Source organism: Heterodontus francisci, chromosome 4 (genome assembly GCF_036365525.1).
Source record: "Heterodontus francisci isolate sHetFra1 chromosome 4, sHetFra1.hap1, whole genome shotgun sequence".
NCBI lineage: Eukaryota > Metazoa > Chordata > Chondrichthyes > Heterodontiformes > Heterodontidae > Heterodontus > Heterodontus francisci.
In genome coordinates, this window is record NC_090374.1 from 182,467,955 (window position 1) to 182,490,982 (window position 23,028).

The 23,028-nt window shown below is 45.3% G+C and overlaps 1 protein-coding gene across 1 annotated transcript; it reads right to left on the reverse strand.

Annotated features, from left to right (window-relative positions):
* Positions 1–18,636: 18,636 nt before the first annotated feature.
* On the reverse strand, positions 18,637–19,737 carry LOC137368850 (dentin sialophosphoprotein-like). Its single transcript, XM_068029057.1, has one exon. The coding sequence runs from the start codon at positions 19,735–19,737 to the stop codon at positions 18,637–18,639; it is 1,101 nt and encodes a 366-aa protein (XP_067885158.1).
* Positions 19,738–23,028: the final 3,291 nt, after the last annotated feature.

The window sequence follows — 23,028 nt, forward strand, 5'->3', positions numbered from 1 at the left end:
GTAAATACACAGGTTGCTTTTTATCAAAAGAGTATAATAATTAAGTCCCAGTCATATTCAGCAATGATCTCTGTAAACCATTTAATGGGAGATGGCAATTTACGTTATGTTGATCAATGACAACAGTCCAGTGGCACAATTAATTAGAGCACATTCGACCAAGCTGGGAGTTAAATCACTAAAGTAATGTTCTCACTGCCAATGAATGACATCAAATATGCAGGCCTACCCATCCATGAAATTCAAGAGCTAAGCAATTAGACACTGGCTTACCCCTGGTAATAACCACTAAAGTGCTTAGAATTTCACTAATTTAGCATACGTTAGTTCTGCTGATGAACAACTTAATTTAATATACCTTGCTATATTTTATTTAATGAAATATAATTGACTTGAGAAATGTAAAATGTAAAAGACTACAATAGCACATCATTTGAAATATTCAGGAACTGGTAACTTCTCACAATGAGTTTGTTTTTTTCTAGTTATCACTGTTGCGTGATTGCCTTTAAGAGTGATGTCCCTTTAAGATCTTAGTATGCTAATGAGCAAAGTGTCAGGATGTAGTCAGATAACTACAAGCCTGAGGCAATCCACCAGTGTAACAACTAGAGGCAGGTCCTGTAAATAGTTAGCTCTGTACTGTATGTAATGGTTAGCTGTTAATAAACCTGTTTGAGATCTTCAACCAATTGAATTCCAAGCAAATCATTTATGTTGCATCAGACAACATAAATGGAAAACATGACATGGTGACATCTGTGGTGAGAAGACAGAATCTAAGATTGAAGACCACAGGGAAAACAGCTTTAAAAGCTACCTTCCTACAGCTAAAAGAGAGAAAGTTAAAAAATACTGGCCCAAACACGGAAAGAAGAAAACACTTACTCAAACTGTAGAAGACAGAGTGCTGAACGACAGGTTGCAAATCAATTATTGCAATCGGGTGCATCATTGTCAAGTTGGCCCAGGAATCCACATTGAAAAAAAAAGCTTTGAGGTACTTGCAAAGTTGATATTTTTAAAGGCTCTGTAAAAGAAAAGAACAGGGAAAACCCAATTCCTATCTTAGGTTGATCGATTGTTTTCAAAGGCTCCCCCAAGCTGATCAACGTCAGTGCCATTACAGGAGGTGCTTGACAGCAAAAAGTTCAGGAATCCTCCTTCACGCTAGAGGCCTGCTTTAAGGGAAAAAGAATCCGACCTGAACCCGACCGAACTACAGCGGGCCCGAGCCCGACCTGGCCCCGAGTCCCTCCGATTTTGCCCCAAGCCCAGCCCAACCCGACCATCCCTTCACTCACCTTCCTGACACCAAACCTGCCAGAAGCTGCAGGGCATGTGTGATAACATCATAGTGACGTCACTCGCTCACTGCGCAGACTCAGTTTCGTCCCGGACTCCCAGCTCAGGTCAGTTTTTTAAATTCCAATACTTACCGGCAGAGCCCTTACCATGTGTGTCCGGCCCGACCCGACCCGACTCGATCTGGACTTGGTCCAATCCAACCCGAACACAAAAGCCCGCCCTGGAAGATGGGCCCCACCCAATCCGAACCCGACACATGTCGTTGGGTCCCATCAGATTCGGGTCGGATAGCAGGCCTCTAATTCATGCAGCTCACAGCTAAAGCTATGAAAATATACTAATAGGCCACTCAAATGCTAAAGAGCCTTCATTCACTCAGCCAGAATTTTTTTTAAAAACTCATTAAACCACTCAAGCGTGAAGAATTGTCTATTAAACGGTTGTATAAACATGCGTTAGCAGAGAAAAAAGCACTTGAAATGCCTGTTGCACAGCTATGTAAACAGACAGACTAGAGTGCTGGAGGCTGTATAAACAGACAAGCACTGCTAAACAACTGCTCCTGTCAATGAAAGCAGCCAAGAGATTTTCTAAAGGGGAAACAGTACAGTCTCATTGAATAAGTCTTAAAGCAAGTTTTAAGCAAAAACACAGCAGGAAAATGGGTACCAAATTTCCCAGCATGAGCTGGAAGACCTTGGATATCCTATCTGAGTTCCAACTTTTTAAACAGATAATGCAACTATGAATTACAGACCAAGTAATTGTAGAAGCAGAAAAACAAGCTGTAAAAATACTGATAGCCATTGGAAATGAGGGATTACACAGAATTAATATCTCAGGATTATCTGAAGAGGACCAGAAAGATCCCACAAAGATATGGAAAGTGTTGGAAGATCAACTCCAGTTACGAGTGAATTTCAGAATTCACCGCCTGTAATTGATGTCCGACAGGCAACAGCCAAAGGAATCAATAGACCTGTTCATGAGTAGATGCTGTAGCAAGGGCAATGAATGCGACTTCTCAGACACTGAGCTGTCAGACTGAATAATGGAGCTGGTTATTATATCAACAACCATTGAAGCGTTTCAGAAAGACCTCTTGGGAAAAAAAATGTTCACAGCATTTACGCACTGCTGGAAATATGAAGCCATTGTAGCTGGACAACAGCACCTGCAAGCACTAGGGGCAACCAACAGTGTCGGCATGATAACCAGGTCGAAAAGAGCAAGCAAGCTGTGTGGTAAGTGCGGTTTGTCACACTCACCGCGAAGTTGTCCTGCATTTCATGACCTGTGAAAGGTGTGTGGTCCAAAAGGACGGTGGGTCTGCCTATTCAAGCAATCTGTCTCCAAAGAAGTAGCCAGAAGTCATGGTAGGGCACAAACAAACAGAAAACAGGGCAACAGCAGCAAGGCAAGCACCAGAGACCTGCGCAAGCACAAGCAGAAACATGAGGTCCACAGCAAAACAGACCTGAGACAAGACCCAGAGAAAAGTACTTTTCAACCAGAAGACGAACATGGGTTCCATATTGTGAACTTGACACATCATGTTGATGAAGTCAAACAACTGGAAGGTTTTGCCACTATTAACATCACGTGCCCAAAGAAAGTTGGCAAACATATACCCAGGGTTAAGATTAACACCGCCACTGGTGCAAATATCCTACCAGTCTGAATCCTGAAAGATATGTACTGGAGTCATTGGAGATCAATGATACAACCAACAACCGCCAAGTTATCTGCACACAACATGTCACCCATCCTTTGCAGTGGCACACTAACAATGCAATGCAGCAATGGAAAGTCGGCATGGAAATCTCAAGCATTCTACCTAGTAGACATGAGCGGACCAGCAGTAGCAGGACTACCAGCACGTAAGGATCTCAACATCATAACTATCCACCGGAACCCAATCGCAGATTCTGACCGGCATCAAACAGTGCAGGCTGGAAATCCAGCAACAGCACAACAATGCTGCGTCTTCACTTCTGCTCTCCAACGCCACAACGAGCCAGAATGGACAGATATCTCCATGAGACCAAGTCCTCTTCTCCCAACAAGTCCTCGACCTTGAGCCCCAAGCTTTCAGATGCAGAAGATGAGGAGAAGCGACCGACACACAATGTCCTGAGGAGGCAGAGGAGAAATGAGTTGAAGCAATGTCTATTGGCTCTTCGAGATGAGGTGCCAGAACTTTCCAAGAACGACAAGGCCTCAAAAGCGGTCATCCTGAGAAAAGCAACAGAGTATATTAGCAGGCTAAAGAAAGAGCAACAGAAACTGAATACAGAAAGGGAGAAACTCAAGAAAAAACAGCAACAGATGAGACGCAAATTCTCCAAGCAAGAGTTGTCAAACCACCGAAACAATATGTGGACTCTTAAACTTCTGCATGTGTAAATTTCACAATCTCTATCTATGTCTAAATATTTTTGATGTTATCTAATTTTATGTATTTTTACTTTTAGCATTCGAGGCTTATCTTTGGAAAGAAAGGGGATGTTGTCTGATTGCCTTTGAGAATGATGTCCCTTTAATATCTCAGTATGCTAATGAGCTAAGTGCCAGGATATAGTCATGTGAGGGACAAGAGGGGAGCATTTCGACCCCTTCTCACCTAATCGTAACATCTCCATAGAAGAGTCACTTTGCAAGCGAGTGTCAGGCATTCTAGCTGCATGACCAGCCCAACTCAGTTGTGACTGTCTCAATATGGTGTGGATGCTTGGCATGCCAGCTTGGGTGAGCACCTCAGTGTCTGGTATTTTGTCCTGCCATCTTAAGGCGGAATATACTTGCATTGGAAGCAGTTCAGAGAAGGTCCACCAGGCTGACTCCTGGGATGAAGGGGTTGTTTTATGAGGAAAGGTTGAGCAGATTGGATCTATACTCATTGCAGTTTAGAAGAATGAGAGGTAATCTTATTGAGACATATACGACTAGTAACTAGTAACCCAGAGCCCCAGGCTAATGCTCTGTGGGCATGGGTTCGAATCCCACCATGGCAGATGTGAAGTTTGAATTCAATTAATAAATCTGGAATTAAAAAGCTGGTTTAATAGTGATCATAAAACCATTGTCGATTGTTGTAAAAAAAAACCCATCTGGTTCACTCATGTCCTCCAGGGAAGGAAATCTGCGATCCTTACCTGGTCTGGTCTACATGTGACTTCAGACCCACAGCAATGTGGTTGACTCTTAAAAAATGCCCCCTGAAATGGCCTAGCAAGCCATTCAGTTCAAGGGCAATTAGAAATGGGAAATAAATGCTGGACTAGCCAGAGACACCCACATCCCACAAATGATAAAAAAAAACTGGCACAACCAAATAAAAAAGAACGCGGCCTCCTTTGAAAGTAAGTACGTATCAGAGGCAGAGAGAAAATGCAAGGAGAGGAAATCCTGAGCCAGCAGCTTGTCCAAAACTCAATTGTCTGCGGCACGCTTCCCTACTTGAAGCAGAATCTTCCAGACATAGATCGGCTTTAGCAGTCACCTACCACACCCACCAGATGATGCTTAACAGAAAGTGCTAGAAATACTCAGCAGGTCTGGCATCATCTGTGGAGAGATTAGATTAGATTAGAGATACAGCACTGAAACAGGCCCTTCGGCCCACCGAGTCTGTGCCGAACATCAACCACCCATTTATACTAATCCTATACTAATCCCATATTCCTACCAAACATCCCCACCTGTCCCTATATTTCCCTACCACCTACCTATACTAGTGACAATTTATAATGGCCAATTTACCTATCAACCTGCAAGTCTTTTGGCTTGTGGGAGGAAACCGGAGCACCCGGAGAAAACCCACGCAGACACAGGGAGAACTTGCAAACTCCACACAGGCAGTACCCGGAATCGAACCCGGGTCCCTGGAGCTGTGAGGCTGCAGTGCTAACCACTGCGCCACTGTGCCGATGTTGGAGAGATGCTGCCAGACCTGCTGAGTATTCTCAGATGATGGAAATCATCATCTTCACCCCCAAAGGACGAACAATAACATCCCTCCTTAAGTAAGGAGTCCGAACTGTATGCAGTGTTAGAGTCATAGAGAGATACAGCACTGAAACAGGCCCTTCGGCCCACCGAATCTGTGCCGACCAACAACCACCCATTTACATTAATCCTACATTAATCCCATACTCCCTAGCACATCCCCACCATTCTCCTACAAGCTACCTACACTAGGGGCAATTTACAATGGCCAACTTACCTATCAACCTGCAAGTCTTTGTCTGTGGGAGGAAACCAGAGCACCCGGAGGAAACCCACGCGGTCACAGGAAGAACTTGCAAACTCCACACAAGCAGTACCCAGAACAGAACCCAGGTTGCTGGAGCTATGAGGCTGCGGTGCTAACCACTGTGCCATGGGAAACAACAAAATCCAATAAATATTTTAATATGTCCACCTGTTTTCAGCTGATTATAAATTTCCTGCTCCAATATTATTTGAACAGGTGAGAATATTATAATTCAAAAGCAAAATACAGCAGAAGCTGAAAATATGAAATATGAACTGACAGTGCAGGAAAACACTCAGCAGGTCAGGCAGCCTCTGTGGAGAGAGAAACAGAGTTATGGGGCTGAATTTTAGCCCTATATGGGGAGAAGTGTAGAGGCAGGTGGGCACAAAAATTTGTGTTGCTGGCAAGCGTATCGGGCTGCCGGCATCATTCCGCCATGGGTCCTTTTACTAGAGGTGGGATCAGAGTTATCTACCTGTCCTCAATGGATGGTTATCCAATAAAGGTAGGTTAATGGCCCTGAGGTGTCGGGAACAGGCCAGCTGCCTGGAGGAGGTCTCCCGGCTGCAGACCAGGGGGCTAGCACTCCAGGCAGGCTTTGAGGCCCTCCTTCCTGCTTGGCCACAGCTGCGGCTGTCGGCCACCGTGTGAAGGACTCCCCCTCCACAATGGTAGCCCGGCTGCTGTGGCCATATTAAATTTAAAAGTTTAACAATTTGGAGAGAGGTCACCACAAGGTAGAGGTGCCCTCCCTCTCTCTCAGTCTCTCTCTTTCTCTCTCTCTCTTTTCTGAAATGGCAAGCTATTGCTTCGCCCACGCTGAAGGACCTTCTATTGGCCCTCCAGCTTCAACAACCCACTCTCTAATTGGCCATTTCGGAGAAAATCACTGGCATGTGATATTCCCCACACTGTGCGTGGCAGTAACCCCCATTTGATCCCAACGTCGGGGTCCCATCCCAAAACCCAAAATCCTGCCCACCATTTCTGGTTGATACCTTTCATCATGATGTGTCATTGACCTGAAATGTTTCTGTTTTATTCATTTATGGGATGTGGGCATCGCTGGATAAGCCAGCATTTGTTGCCCAAACCTGATTGCCCTTGAGAAGTTGGTGATCAGCCGCCTTCTTGAACTGCTGCAGTCCATGTGGTGTAGATACACCCACTTTGCCGTCAAGGAGGGCTTTCTAGCAATTACACCCAGCGACATTGAAGGAGCGGTGATACAGTTCCCAGTCAGGATGGTGTCTGACTTGGAGGGGAATTTGCAGGTGGTGGTGTTCCCAAGTGCCTGTCGCCCTTGTCCTTCTAGATGGTAGAGGTCACGGGTTTTGAAAGTGCTGTTGAAGGAGTCTTGGTGTGATGCTGCAGTGCATCTCATACATGGTACACACTGATGCCACTGTGCGCCAGTGGTGGAGGGAGTGAATGTTGAAGATGGTGGATGGGTGTCGATCAAGCAGGCTGCTTTGGCCTGGATGGCGTCGAGCTTCTTGAATGTTTTGGAGCTGCACATATCCATCACACTCCTGACTTGTACTTTGTAGAGGGTGGACAGGCTTAGGGGAGTCAGGAGGTGAGTTACTCTATGGAGAATTCCTATCCTCTAACCTGCTCTTGTAGCCACAGTATTTACATGACTGTTCCAGTTAAGTTTCTGTTCAATGGTGACCATCAGGACGGTGATAGTGGGGGATTCAGCGACAGTAATGCCATTGAACTTCAAGGGGAGATGGTTAGATTCTTTCTTGTTGGAGATGGTCATTGCATGCAAATTACAATGCTTCCTTTCAACTCCTTCCCTTGCTAAATAGACAGATTCACTCCACTGAATTCATTAGGGCTGAAATTCAGGGGGCAACCCTGGTCTCCTATAATTCTGGTGAGAGACTTGCAGGAGCCCCAGGGAAATAATGGAAAAAGCAGTTTCCGCCATTTGCTTTGTGGTTCCACCTCTCTTCCACCAGTTATATGACAGGAGCACATGGACTTCCAAGCCTGGTCTCCCTGCAATCCTCTGTTTCGTTCTCTATCCTTAAATCTTGTTGGTTAAGAAGATGGGCTGTTGGTTGCATCGCTCATGAAGATTCCAAATGTTGCATTGCCCTGTTATCAACTCACACTTGCACCAATTTGTGATGTAAAAGTTTCATTTAGCTGAACGGTGAGGGGAAAAGTCCAATTAATAGGGCACGTCACGGGATGCACCACACCAGCAAAACCTGGGCCGCTATCAAAGAAGAGCAAAGTTCAAGTGTTTATTTGCATCTTCTGAGCTATGAAATATGATATTTCCTGGAATTGTACTCAATATGCATCGCCTTCTACAATATGTGCAGAACTTGTAGGTAATGATGTTTTATCGAGATGGTTAACAGAGATAAGCAATAATTTCCCTGACAGCACATGCCTGCCACATTATACAAAGTATAGTGTTAGGGGCTGAAATTGTCATGTCTGCAGATTTTAAAGTGATTTGGATCCAAATGACTCAGTAATTATACATAATTGTCACCGAATCATTAAAATGTAATTTCTACCTTTTCATATGATAATTTACAATTAAGCCACCCATTAAAGGTGCCATGTAATAAAGCAAATTATACAGCTCAATAACTTTTTCTTTAAATTTTATTCTTACTGGAAAACTTTCACAACACGTTTACTGTACTTATGCCATAAAGGCAGATGACACATTGAGCTGAATTTTAGAAGCCCACCGCCGAAATTGGCGGCGGGTAAAACCAACGTTGCAGAGCCGCCGCGATCCTACGTGCAGCGGGTCATTTAAATAGCTAGGATGGGCCACACCCCACCCCGATCATGTGGAGGGGGTGGGCTGTCAGTCCCCAGCAATGGCGTCAGCTGCCTGTGCGCAGGCATTGTCACCCTTTAGAAAGGGCTTTGAGCCCTCCCGTTAAATTTAAATATTTAGAGTTAAAGTGAATGAAAAAAAATTAAATACATTTATTTTGCCCCTCTCCCACACCCCAATAACATTTAAACTAACGACTTACCCTCTCCTCCCCCAAAACACTTACCTTGTCTAACTGACCTTCCCTCCCCAACCCACAAGTGCAAAAACTTTAACCTAAGACCCTTCCCACCATCCCCTACCCCAATGATGTCACTTTGACCCCATTGCTGTTCCTCCCCGTCTCCCCCCCATCCCCCACTCTGAGAAACTTACCTCCTCCCCCCTCCCCACCACTGTTCCGTCTTGTTTCCCCGGACAGGGATCTGAAGGTGTGTGAGTGCTGGCCAGCGGCAGAAAGATCAGAGTGGGACAGAAGGCAGCAGCGTAAGTATAATTAATGGATTCATTTTAATTTATTTGAATATGTAAATGGGGGTTCCGTTGCCAATCGGCGGGGGGGCCACCACGAGGCCTTGCCGCCGCTGGCAATATCGGGCCAGGCCCTCCTGGCATTGGGGTGTGTGGCGGCCCTCTCCCAGAGGCATTTTCCGGACCTCCCCCACCCCCCCACCCTGCCTTGCGACCATGAACCCTGACATCGGGGGTCTGTAAAATTCAGTTTTGTCACTGTGTTTTTTTCATTCATTCATGCAATGTGGGCATCTCTGGCAAGGCTAGCATTTATTGCCCATCTCTAATTACTCTTGAGAAGGTGAGCCACCCTCTTGAACTGCTGTAGTTTGTGTAGTGTAGCTACATGTGCAGTGCTGTTAAGGAGGGAGTTCCAGGACTTCGACCCTGCAACTATGAAGGAAGAATTATATATTTCCAAGTCCTCATGGTGTGTGATTTGGAGGGGAACGTGTAGGTGATGATGTCCCCATGCAGCTGCTGCCTTTGTCTTCTAGTGGTAGAGGTTGTGTGTTTGGAAGGTGCTGCCGAAGGGGCCTTGGAAAGTTGCTTCTGCACAGTGCATGAATAACTGTGTTCCTTTCTAACTTAGTGTTTGCACCAACATATTTGCTTGCATATGGGTGTGTTTGTGGGAGAGGACAGAGTAGTGATATTGATGGTTGTTGCCAGTGTCACAGGGCAACTAGGCATTCTGATTTTCCAGTATGTTTCTGTCCAGTTCTAGTGTATATTCTGCATTGTGTTTCAGCATTCTTTGATTTTCTTCCCTCATGCTTTTTCTGCCTCTCTTTCTACCTCTGTTAAGCACAGGATCCAGCCAAGTTGATTAAGAACGGACATTCTGCCTACCACTCAAATGAATAATGTGGTACATGTATTCCAGTGCTAGTGCGATGCCAGGTACATAGGCCATACATCCAACGAATGGTGGATCGTATCAAACAGCACGTCCCTTCGGCTGTTTGCAATAGGCAGGGTACTGACCGTAATCAAATAGCCCACACTTGCAAAACCCAGAACACATTGTCTAACGTTAGATGTGATTCTGTAATTGGACAGTATTTACTGAACAATCCTGAGTGTGCTAAGATTTACACTAACAACCAATTTAAGTTTATCAGTCAAGCTCACAATGTGGCTCACTAAAGCTTGCTAGAAGCTACATATATTCATACACAGGGACCTGTCCTCTGCAGGCAAAAGGAACATGTTGAAACGTTACGCCTTTTTTGAATTAAACAAAGTCGTGGGGGACAATAGTTACCTGGTGCATTCTCCATGGCAATGCCTCGACCAATCAGAGTCAACTTTCCAACCAATCAGCACCCTTTTCTCATGCAGTATAAATTATTGCTCCCTTTGAAATTTGGCATTCTTGCATCTGTCAAGATGAACAGCTTTCCAGCATGTCTCTTTTTTCAGCAGTACTCAAGTTTTATTGTCATTTCACCTCGTTGATCATATTATGAAAACTGAGTAAAAAGGCTCATAAAAACAGGCACTTTCTCAGCAGCAAACCGTCGCGGACATAAAATTGTGCCTTTAAAATTGTTTCCATGATCCTTACAAAACATAAAATGAATACAATTAGTAATGCATTCCAGAGATAGCAAACATATTGGATGTTAACTAGGACAGAAAGACTGCACTATCATACCAGTGGGTGAATTATTACATTAAAAATCAACAACCCAAAATTCCAGAAGATATTAAACTAATGGATAGCCTTTCTTTATCAATAATTCTGCATTAGACCATATTAATATTATCCATATCCATACCAGCATGGACTCCATGGGCTGAATGGCCTCCTTCTGTGCTATAATGATTTTATAATAATGACTCTGATACCTAAAAAAGTTCCCATTTATATGCAACAACAGCTTGTATTTATATAGCGCCTTTAACAGGGTAAAACGTCCCAAATCATTTGACAGAAGTGTAATCAAATTACCATTGAGCTAGTGAAGGAGGTATTAGGATGGGTGATCAAAAGCTTGGTCAAAGAGTTAGGTTTCAGGAGCATTTTAAAGATGGAGAAAGAGTTAGAGAGACGGAGGGCTTTACGAAGGAATTCCAGTGCTCAGGCCTTCGTCCGTTGGAGGCATGGATGCCAATGGTGGGACAATGAAGTGGGGGTTGCACAAGAGGCCAGAGATTTGGAGGAACTGCAGAGATCTCAAAGCGTTGTAGGGCTGATGGAAATTACAGAGATATAGGAGGGCAAGGCCATGGATGGTTTGAAGACAAGGATGAGAATTTTAAAATCAGTCTCTAAATACAACATAGAAGCATAGAAAGGTTACGGCACAGAAAGAGGCCATTTAGCCCATCGTGTTTGCGCCAGATAAAAAATCTAGCCACTCATTCTAATCCCACCTTCCAGCACATGTTCCATAGCCTTGCAGGTTACAGCTCTTAAGGTGCAGGTCCAGGTACCTTGTAAATAAGTTGAGGGTTTCTGCCTCCACCACTGATCCAGGCAGTGCATTCCAGACACCCACCACCCTCTGGGTGAAAAGTTTTTCCTCATGTCCCCTCTAATCCATCTACCAATCACCTTAAATCTGTGCCCCCAATAATTGACCTCTCCATTAGGGGAAACAGATCCTGTCTACTCTATCTAGGCCCCTCATAATTTTGTACACCTCAATTAAGTTATCCCTCAGCCTCCTCTGTTCTAAGGAAAACGACCCTAGCCTATCCAATCTTTCCTCATTGATGCAATTTTCAAGCCCTGGCAACATTCTTGTAAATCTCCTCTGTACTCTCTTCAGAGCAATTATGTCCTTCCTGTAATGTGGTGACCAGAATTGTACACAATACTCCAGCTGTGGCCTAACCAGTGTTTTATACAGTTCCAGTATTACATCCCTGCTTTTGTATTCTATACCTCGGCCAATAAAGGAAAGCATTCCATATGCCTTCTTCACCACTTTATCTACCTGTCCTGCCACCTTCAGGGACCTGTAGACATGCACTCCACGATCTCTCACTTCCTTTTCCCCTCTCAATATCCTGCCGTTTATGAAGGATTTCTTACACCCACCTCCCTTTTTCACAGGCCTTCCAGGATTTCCCACTTTTACACTAATCTATCCTTTGCTGTTCTTCTGTTTATGTTCTCTTCAACTGTGCATCAATGTACATTAATTAAAGAGATTCAACCACCACAAACATTCAGAATCCATTACGACATATCAAGCAATGCAACATTTCAGATACAAAGTTGCACTTGTCACACAAGCAATAGGTCAGTGGTGGAGACTAGATCTTGAGGAGTTTCTCCTGGTTGAGTTTCGGATGAGACCATCTTCCATAGCATCACATTCCATGGTATTTGAGTGGGTAGTCTGTCTGTTCTCATGTCAGTAGGATGCACGAACAAGCTCCGGCTGTAATCAAGCAACTCCTTGTTTTGGGTTTATTGGGGACACCACATGGAGCTGTACATTGGGTTGACTTTATGAGGAGCTGGATGCTTCATTTCCTGTCGTAACGTCCTTGAATGGGATTTTTATCAAAGAGCATCAGATGAAACTCACTGATTCCACCGAGGATGTACCAAAGGCCTTAGTTTGATTCACCGAACTGCTTTATGTTGCCAGTTTGTATTATATTAACATTTACATTATCAACCTCTACATTAAGATATGCAAAGGTACCCTTTTTGCCACCTTAGCAAAGAACCTGAAAATAGAGTCACGAACTATTTTTCCTTAATAGCATTATATGATCACAATTAATTCTATTTACATTTTAAACACTAATTATGTAAATCTTGCATATTAACTGATGAAATTAATAGCAGAGGTGATACATCTATGTCACAGTAATTCAGCGTTAGCTCGGGTTGCTGATTATAAATTGCTATTAAGATCAGTGTCCAAGATTGATATCAAGTTGGTGAGATTAGTTTACCCTTATAGCTGACAAATAAACATGAGTTAGCTAGTCTAGTGATTATAGTCCATTGCAAACACCAGCTACTGTTAGCATCAGTCTGTGTAACCGTGGGAAAGACATAGTGGAAAGTTACTGAAAAGCTTGTTTTTAGCAGCAAGCATGGTAAGAAGCAGATATTCTGAAGTGAAAGAGAGAAACAGTCCACAAGATAGTCCAGAAGAACATCACACCGGATGTCGATGGATTATTAAACCCCTCAGTCTCCCGAAGTGGAAGAATTATCCACTCTGAATTTTGAGATATTACTTCTAATTAAGGATGTATGAAGCTCCATCTGTAAAACGTGATGTATTTTAATGTTAATAAAACCAATTGTTACAAAAGTTTAAAAGCCTTGGCTGATCTTTCCTCTGATCACTCTAAAGAATAAAGCAAGTTCAAACAAAAACCTTACACTCCTACACTATCTTGCGGGTTCCAAACTTCCTAAATTAAAGAACAGCAGGGAAGCCGAGATGGTGATCGAGAAAAGAAAGATTTAATTGTGTTCTATGGACAACATCCGAAGCCGTGATCTTTTTTCTGTCTCTCTCCGCGTGCAACTATTTAATAGCAGTCTTTAAAATCACGTGGGTAGTTCCAGCTTTAATTGGTTGTAAAAATGAGACTGTGATCTCTAAAGCAGATGACAGCTGGGTGCCCATCTCTGTGATGATTGGGAATCTGGGCGATACCTTGCTTTTACTATTTCTCAGTATGTCTGCTGTTTGAAGGAATCACATGTAATTAAAAAACTGTAATTTCTTTGCATTAATAGATAAAACAGCCAATAGCACAAAACTGCCATAATTAAAAGCCATGAAACAAGCTGCACTGATATGGTGGCAATACGATTCAACAATATATATTTTATGAGCTGAGAGGATTTACATTGAGCTGTCTAGGATATTGTCCAGGGCTTTTGTTTAACTAGTATACATTTCAAAGTTTGCTTCTGAGAAACATAATTGAAATAATTATATGGCCATTTCAAGTGATCTAGATGTAAAATTGGATATCGTGGATTTTGAAAAAGAATTTATTCGAGGCTCAATCATAATCTTAGGCACGCTTCAAAAATGGTGGGGCGCACGCACGAGGTTTACTCAGCGGAGCTGCCGCAATATTTAGCTCAGCGGCTCATTTACATGGCCAGGATGGACCGCCGCACCGCCCCCTCCCCCCCCACCCCCCTCCACCGATGATGTGGAGGGGGTGGGCACTCCATCCCCAGCAATGGTGTCCAGAGCCACTGCGCAGGCACTGACGCCATTTTGAAAGGGCTTAGAGCCCTTACTGACAGTTTAAATTTTTAAAGGAACAGTTAATATTAAAGTGTTAAAAGTAATTAGAGAAATATTTCTTGCCCCTCTCCCACCCACCCCCTCCCCCGATAGCTTTACATATCATTTCTGCCCTCTCCCCCGCAAAATACTTACCTTGAGTATCTGACCTTTCCCCCCCACAAAATTCAGAAATTTTTACCTTTACCCCTTCCCATCACCCCCTCGACCAATCAGGTAAGTTTCTGCCCTCTCCCCCCCGCCCCACCTCACACTGAAATACTTATCTGCTCTCCCCTCCCCACCAGTATCCCGCATCGGATCTCCGGTCGAAGATCAGACGGCACGGGAATACCATCCACCGACGGTAATATGGGAGCAGGACGTCTGGTGCGATGAAGTAAGCAATTATTCCTTAGTTTTAATAAATTAACATACTGCAATGATGGTCCCATTGCCAAATGTTGGGGGGGCCACCACGAGACCTCGCCACTGCAGGTAAAATGGGGCGGGGCCTTCCCAGCATTGAGGCCCATGGCTGTCCTCACCCAGGGGCAATTTCCAGCCCACCCCCCCACCCACCATGACCCCCAACGTCGGGGGGCTGGTAAAATCCAGGCCTTAGTGTCTGCTGTTATAGTTTTTAGGCCAATAGGTAAAGGTAGAATTCTGTTCCATTTTATTCGCTGGTACCCACGTTGAGAGGTTACCCACGCAAAAGCACCAATACCTTATAAATGGATTTTTTTTTATGGATGTAAAGAGTTGTTCCTCAGATCTTAAGTGTCGTGCTCCTTTGCTGTGCACGAATATACTAATCACAACGCAGCAATTGATATGAACAAGATAGGTTTGCTTTATTTGAGAACTCATACTCTCACAGATGTTACAAATTACAAATATGTTACAGAGAGCTCACTAGGCCAGCCTTGCCTTTGGATCCATGACTCACAACTGGCATGGTCATATGCTACGTGAGGTCATTTCCCTTTGTGATGATCACGCCCACTCTCTGTACATGTCCTTTAAAGCAATGTAATACGACATTATGTAAAAGGGACAGTTTAAAGTTTGAGAAATGATGTATTTCAAATTGGCCATCTGTTTAATGTTCAGATTAATGGCAATATTTTCCTCATTTGTTCATGTTATACAATGCTCTCTTTTCTCTTTGTTTTAAGTAACCATCAATTAAAATAGCAAGAGCTCCTGGTTTTCTATGTATTTTATTCCTGCTGTACAAACTGCTTAATCTCATCTGTCAGAAACTTGTCAATCAGGGGCGGCACAGTGGCGCAGTGGTTAGCACCGCAGCCTCACAGCTCCAGCGACCCGGGTTCAATTCTGGGTACTGCCTGTGTGGAGTTTGCAAGTTCTCCCTGTGTCTGCGTGGGTTTCCTCCGGGTGCTCCGGTTTCCTCCCACATGCCAAAGACTTTGCAGGTTGATAGGTAAATTGGCCATTAGCAATTGCCCCTAGTATAGGTAGGTGGTAGGGAAATATAGGGACAGGTGGGGATGTGGTAGGAATATGGAATTAGTGTAGGAATAGTATAAATGGGTGGTTGATGGTCGGCACAGACTCGGTGGGCCGAAGGGCCTGTTTCAGTGCTGTATCTCTAAACTAAAGCCCTTTATGGTCAAATTCACAGCTCTCGAATAGCTAATAAACTACTTAACTCAGCGACCTGGTATAAAAGGTAAGTAAATTCTGCTGTTTAGATGACGGAAACAGAGCTTTCTTAATAGCTGACAACTGCTTGCCAATCCAGCTTGGCAACAATTTCAACCTATCGGACCCACAGTCAGGCAGGCAGACAGGACTATCCAGTGTCCATTATGGCTTCTATTCTGTCCGCCAGCCTCCAATGTCAAAGTCCACACACACTGTGACCTGAGACCTAACTTGGCCTGATCCAGCCTCCAGTCAACATGAAGTATGTGTTGTATTAAATGGTGATTTCACAAGATTGCAGGAAAATTACAGATCAGGAAAGCCATTCAATCTATCTCAACTCAACCATCCCAGAAGGCCCTAAAGTTCCCCATTGCTGCATCCAATAGATTCTTAAATGATTGCAGGGTTCTTTCCTCCACTACTCTGTCTGGAAGTCCATCACATGGAATACCATTTAACATGAAGAACAATTCCCTGATATCAGCTCTGAATTTACCTTTCACGAGTTTGAACCTGGGTCCTTCTGTCCAGTTCTCACAATGTACAACAACAACTTGCATTTATATAGCACCTTTAACCATAGCAAACAGCACTTCACAAGAATATTATCAATCAAAATTTGACACTGAGCCACATAAGGAGATATTCAACCACATAGCCAGGCCATCAGAAAACCTGGCTATTTCCACTTCCAAAACAGTGCCTGACTCCGTCTTACCTCAGCTCATTTGCTGTTGAAACCCTAATTGTGACTTTGTTACATCTAGACTTGAGTATTCTAGCACACTCCTATTCAGCCTCCCACCTTCTACCCTCCATAAACTTGAGATCATCCAAAACTCTGCTGCCCTGTGTTAACTCGCACCAAGCCCTACTATCGCCCCTGTGCTCTGACCTACATTAGCTCAGCAATGCCTCGATTTTCGAATTTTCATCCACATGTTCAAATCCCTCCATAGCCTCCCACCTCCCTATCTCTGTCATCTCCATTAGCACAGCCCTCACAGATAGCTGAACTCCTCTAATTCTGGCCTCTTGAGCATCCATTGGCAGCCGTGCCTTCAGCAGCCAAGGCCCTAAGCTCTGGAATTCCCTCCCTAAACTTCTCTGCCTCTCCACTCTCTCCTCCTTTAAAACACTCCTTAAAACATACCACCTTGACGAAGCTTTTGATCATCTGACCTAATATCTCCCTATGTCACTCTATGTCGAACTTTCTTTGATATCACTCCTTTGAAGTAAGTGCCTTGGAACGTTTTATTGTATTAAAGGCGCTATAAAAATACAAGTTGTTATTCTTGTTGTTGTGTGCCTCCAACTGTGAGATTCTGTAAACTCTCTGGCAAATCCCTGGAAGGATCCAAAGTCTACAATGTTGGGGGTAGTGGTGACTTTGACAGCCACTAGTAAAGCATGGCCATGGGGTCCAGTTGGTAGCAGGTCTTGTTCCAGCAGTCTGCATATGTCTGCCACCACCTAAGGCCTGAGCTTCCAGAGAGTGTGGTGTTCTGACCTGCTGAGGGAGCTTATCCTGTGCCTGTAGGCCCTGTGTGCTGCAAATGGTCCTCTGTGAGCTGCATAAGAACATATGAAATAAGAGCAGGAGTAGGCCATTCGACCCCTCAAGCCTGCCCCGCCACTCAATAAGATCATGGCTGATCTGCCCCAGACCTCAACTCCTCTTTCGTGACAGCACCTCATAGACCTCAACTCCCTGATATTTCAAAAACCTATCAACCTCCTCTTTAAATACTTTCAGTGTTCTATCCTCCACAACTCTCTGGGGCAGAGAATTCCAAACATTCACTACCCTCTGAGAGAAGAAATTCCTTCACATCTCAGTTTTAAATGAGTGTCCCCTTATTCTGTCACTATGTCCCCTAGTTCGAGATTTCCCCACTAGTGGAAACATCTTCTCAACATCTATCCTTTCAAGCCCCCTCAGAAGCTTGTACATTTCAATAAGATCACCCCTCATTCTTCTAAACTCTAATGAATAAAGACCTAACCTGTTTAGCCGTTCTTGATAAGTCAACCCCTTCATCCCAGGGATCAGCCTAGTGAATCTCTTTTAAACTGCCTCATATGCTAGTATATCCTTTCTTAAATACGGGGACCAAAACTGTCCACAGTACTCCAGGTGCGGCCTCACCAATACCCTGTACAGTTGTAACAAGGCTTCCCTATTTTTAAACTCCAACCCCCTAGCAAAACAGGCCAAAATTTCATTTGCCTTCTTAATTACTTGCTGCATCTGCATGCTAACTTATTGTGTTTCATGTACAAGAACACCCAGATCCCTCTGTGCTGCACTTTTTTGGAGTCTCTCTCCATTTAAATAACAGTCTGCCTTTTGATTCTTCCTACCAGAGTGCATGACCTCGCACTTTCCTACATTAAACTCTATCTGCCAAGTTTTTGCCCACTCACTCAACCTATCTATATCCCCTTGCAGATTCCTTATGTCCTCATCACAACATGCCCTTCTATTTTTGTATGGTCATCACTCTGCTAATCATCACCCTTAGGCAGGGAGTTCCAGGATTTTGACCCAGTGGCTTGCTAGGGAATTTCAGAGGCCATTTAAGAGTCAACCACATTGCTGTGGGTCTGGAGTCACATGTTGGCCAGACCAAGTAAGGACAGCAGATTTCCTCCCCGAAAGGGCATTAGTGAACCAGATGGGTTTTTAAAACAATCGACAATGGTTTCATGGTCACCATTACACTAGGTTTTAATTCCAGATTTATTAATTGAATTCAAATTTCACCATCTGCCGTCGTGGGATTCGAACCAATATTCCCAGAGCATTAGCCTGGGCCTTTGGATAGCTAGTCCAGTAACAATACCACAGCACCACCACCTCCCCAGCTGCTGCTGCTGCTGTCCCTGCTGCTGCTCTTGCTGTCCCTGTTGCTGCTGCTGCTGCTGTCTCTGTTGCTGGTGTTGTCCCTGCTTCTGCTATCCCTGCTGCTGTTCCTGCTGCTGCTGTCCTTACTGCTGTTGTCTCTGCTGCTGCTGCTGTCCCTGCTGCTGTCGCTGCTGTCTCTGCTGCTGCTGTCCCTGCTGCTGCTGTCCCTGCTGCTGCTGTTGTCTCTGCTGCTGCTGCTGTCCCTGCTGCTGTCGCTGCTGTCTCTGCTGCTGCTGTCCCTGCTGCTGCTGCTGTCTCTGCTACTGTCGCTGCTGTCTCTGCTGCTGCTGTCCCTGCTGCTGCTGGTGTCTCTGCTGCTGCTGCTGTCTCTGTTACTGTCACTGCTGTCTCTGCTGCTGCTGTCCCGGCTGCTGCTGTTCCTGCTGCTGTCGCTGCTGTCTCGGCTGCTGCTGTCTCTGCTGCTGCTGTCCCTGCTGCTGCTGCCATCCCTCTCATTGTCCCTGCTGCTGCTGTCTCTGCTGCTGCTGTCCCTGCTGCTGCTGTCTCTGCTGCTGCTGTCCCTGCTGCTGCTGTCCCTGCTGCTGCTGTCCCTCCCATTGTCCCTGCTGCTGCTGCTGTCTCTGCTACTGCTGTCCCTGCTGCTGCTGTCGCTGCTGTTTCTGCTACTGCTGTCCCTGCTGCTGCTGTCACTGCTGTCTCTGCTGCTGCTGTCTCTGCTGCTGCTGTCCCTGCTGCTGCTGTCCCTGCTGCTGCTGTCGCTGCTGTTTCCGCTGCTGCTGTCCCTGTTGCTGCTGCTGTCCCTCCCATTGTCCCTGCTGCTACTGCTGTCTCTGCTACTGCTGTCCCTGCTGCTGCTGTCCCTCCCATTGTCCCTGCTGCTGCTGCTGTCCCTGCTGCTGTCGCTGCTGCTGCTGCTGTCCCTGCTGCTGCTGTCCCTCCCATTGTCCCTGCTGCTGCTGCTGTCCCTGCTGCTGTCGCTGCTGCTGCTGCTGTCCCTGCTGCTGCTGCTGTCACTGCTGTCTCTGCTGCTGCTGTCCCTGCTGCTGCTGCTGCTAGTCATCTTGGTCCTCATCTGAGCTCAAATCTAACACAGCGTAAGTGGTGCCCATGCTGATCTGACAGATCAAAGCTCCAAAGTACAGATCGGACTTCCAAACCTTCAACGTGTAGATGAGATCTCCGAGTACGTAAAGTAACCTCCAAAGTGTGTAACATAAGCCCTCAGCACAAGCACTATGAGCAAACCCTTTCACACAAGCAGGTAGGAAAGCAGCTGGAAGTACTGAGTATTTATTGGCATATTTCCCTGGCATGGTTTCAGCCCCCTCAATTGCTAATGTGTTCTTGTTTTGTTTTTGCTGACACATTCCAGAAAGTCATGGAAACCCATGGACACAAAGTTAATGTGCAAACGCTGTGTCAAAATCACTCTAATTGAGCAATTAACATATGTCAATTGACAACCCTTCTCTCCGAAGGGGTTTGTGCGCATGCCGTCTAATGCACTGCAGTGAAATGCAGAAGTCAGCTGGTGGAGCCAGCTTCCCAAAGAACTTGCCTCCTTGTTGCATTTAACCCCACACCAAACCCCACTTGCTCTTCAAGTTAAAATTCCCTACTAACTCTATTTATCTCTCCACAGATCAAGGCTGACCTGTTGATTGTTTCTGGCATTATCTGCTTTTATTTTCTATGCAAGCATAGTGTTTTCATGCCATTTTTCAAGGCCAGCACAGTAGGATAGCTTCAAATGCAGATAGAAATGGGTTTAAGGAGTGCAGTGGTTTGGGAGAAGAAAATTGTGTGACGGGGCAATTAAAGGAGACTGAGACAAAAGCGCGATAAAACAGTTCACAGATCGAATTTTATACACTGCAGGAGGTCTGTTGCAGTCACCCATCTGATTGGTTTGATTGGTCATAATACATAAGCGGATGCTGTTTGAAGTGACAGGAAAAGTAATTATATTTTGGTGAGAAGCCAATTATGTGAACAATTGTTTAATTGAAAATGCAAGCAAACATTAAGGGAATTGTGTTAACATTAAAACTTCATGTTAGCATTGAAGGAGAGTGTTTTTTTTACATAAAGTGCAGGAATTAGGGCAATTGTGATTAATATTAAAAGGGATCATGTTAACATTACTGTAAACATTTGTTATCTGTAGTAATTGCTCCTTCCAGACACAATGAGGATAACTTTAACTTTGTGTGATAGTGTGAAATTGGCAATAGTGATCAGCAGCCCGTTTTACATCTCTCACAACTTTTATTTCCATTGACTTTGCTATCACCTATTTTACTGCATTGCACAAAGTCATAGTTGCCTTTTGATATATTTGCACACTTGATACTCGCAATGAATGCAGCAACATTACATCTTTTTACAATAAGATTCCAACCAGCCACTGCAACCTTGGAATTGATACTTCTTGTATGAAAGTCAGGACCTTTCCCTTCATTCTTGCACATTCTTCGATCCACTGAGCTGGAACCCATATATAAATCAACTGATTAGCATCATCATTATCACAATGTTAGTGCATTGTTTTGTGACTGTTCACTCACTGAACTTCCTCAACAACAAAGGGCTACCACTTGCTGAATGGCTACATTATTGCCTGAATTTTCAAACCCCCTGAAGGTGCGTATGGAGGCAAGGTGTCACATAAATACCAACACGGGCCAGTGTGCCAATTTCAAGGTACTAATCCTGGTGCCAGCTATAATCACCAGTGTGGGGACAGGGTGGGAAAGGAATCCCACTCTCTTCCCCAATGAGGCCAATTAAACTTGTTAAAAAGCTTGTTTCGAATTTTTTGAAGGGAGGGTACAATATTTAAAGGGCAAATAGGTTTCGGAAGCTGTCAGTTTCTGAATAGCTGAGGGGAGGCGGTTGCACAGTGGGGAGCCAGTGCAGGCTGTCTTGGGGCATCAACCCAGCCCCATAAGAGGGTCAGCGGGGCAAAGGGGAACTGGGCACTTGGTAAGGGGTTGCCCTTAGTGCTTCACAGGTGGCAGGGAGAGTGGGCACTCAGCATCCAGGCTTTGAATGGGGTCGGCAATCTACTGGCATCTCAGGAGCTGAAGGGCAGCAGGCAAGGCTGCCGAGGACAATTGGGCAGCCACCTGCCCAGAAAGAAGGCTACAGCTGGCATTGGGGGCACAATTGTCAGATTTTGGGCCCTGTGGCGATGAGGGGCAACACCATTCACAGGAAAGACAGAACCCCAGACATCAGGAGGCACGGGACAGGAGAGAAGGGCAGGAAGGCAACAGAGGTCAAACCTTCAACAAAGCACCAGCCGCCGAAGACAGAGCTACCGGGAGATGACCAAGAACCATTTCTGCAGGAGACTGCAACTCTCCAGGCAGATGGTCACAGACATCTGTGCTCTTGTCGCCGAAGACCTCGCACCTTGCAGCACTGGTCGCCACACCCTGTCAGTGGCTGTCAAAGTAACTGTGGCCTTGAACTTCTTTTCCTTTGGCTCCTTCCAAAGGTCAGCTGTGGTCCTTAGTTGCAACTCAAAAATGGCTGCACACCATTGCATCTTGCTGTTCACTGATGCACTCTTTGCCAGAGCTGGACAGCACATTCATTTAATGACAGGCACGGCTTTGCAGGGACAGAGGTTTTGCCTCTATCACTGGATTTCCCCAGCTGCAGGGCATCAGGAAGGGCTTCCACTCCCTCAACGTCCAGCTGGTCTGCAGCCACAACAAGAGCATCCTCTCTGTGTACGCTTGCTTTCCTGGCAGCTGCCGTCCTTTGCCAGTCTAGGTTGCCTCAGATCTTCACTCTAACCTCCAAAAGTGCATGGATGGATCCAAGGGGACAAGGGAAATCCCTTGAAGAGATGGCTACTGACCCTGCTTCAGGAGCCCCAGACAGAGACAGAGACACAGAGGCGAAGCAACCAATACTACATGCTCAGCAATCATTGAGCAGACCATTGGATTTCTGAAGATGCAATTCCAGTGCCTGGACTGGTTGAATGGCACCCTCCAATACCCTCCTGCAAGGTTCTCTGTCATTGTGGTGGTCTATTGCACTCTCCATAACATGGCCTTGAGGATGGTGAGGCCCTGGAAGGAGACAGCTCTTCAGGGAAGGAGCAGGAGATAAGAGAGGAGGAGAAATTGGCGGCAGATGGAAATGGCGCTGAACAGAGAGATGCCGCAGCTGCACGATGAGGTGGCCTCCTCCTGCCACCCTCAGTCAAGAGGGCATCCCTCCTCTCCCTCATGGCCTCTAGCATTAGATCTAGGTCAAGATCGATGAAGCGAGGGTCTGCCCTGGCCCAAGTGCCAGGCCTCTGGCTCCCCTGTGACATCTTGCTTCCCTCTGG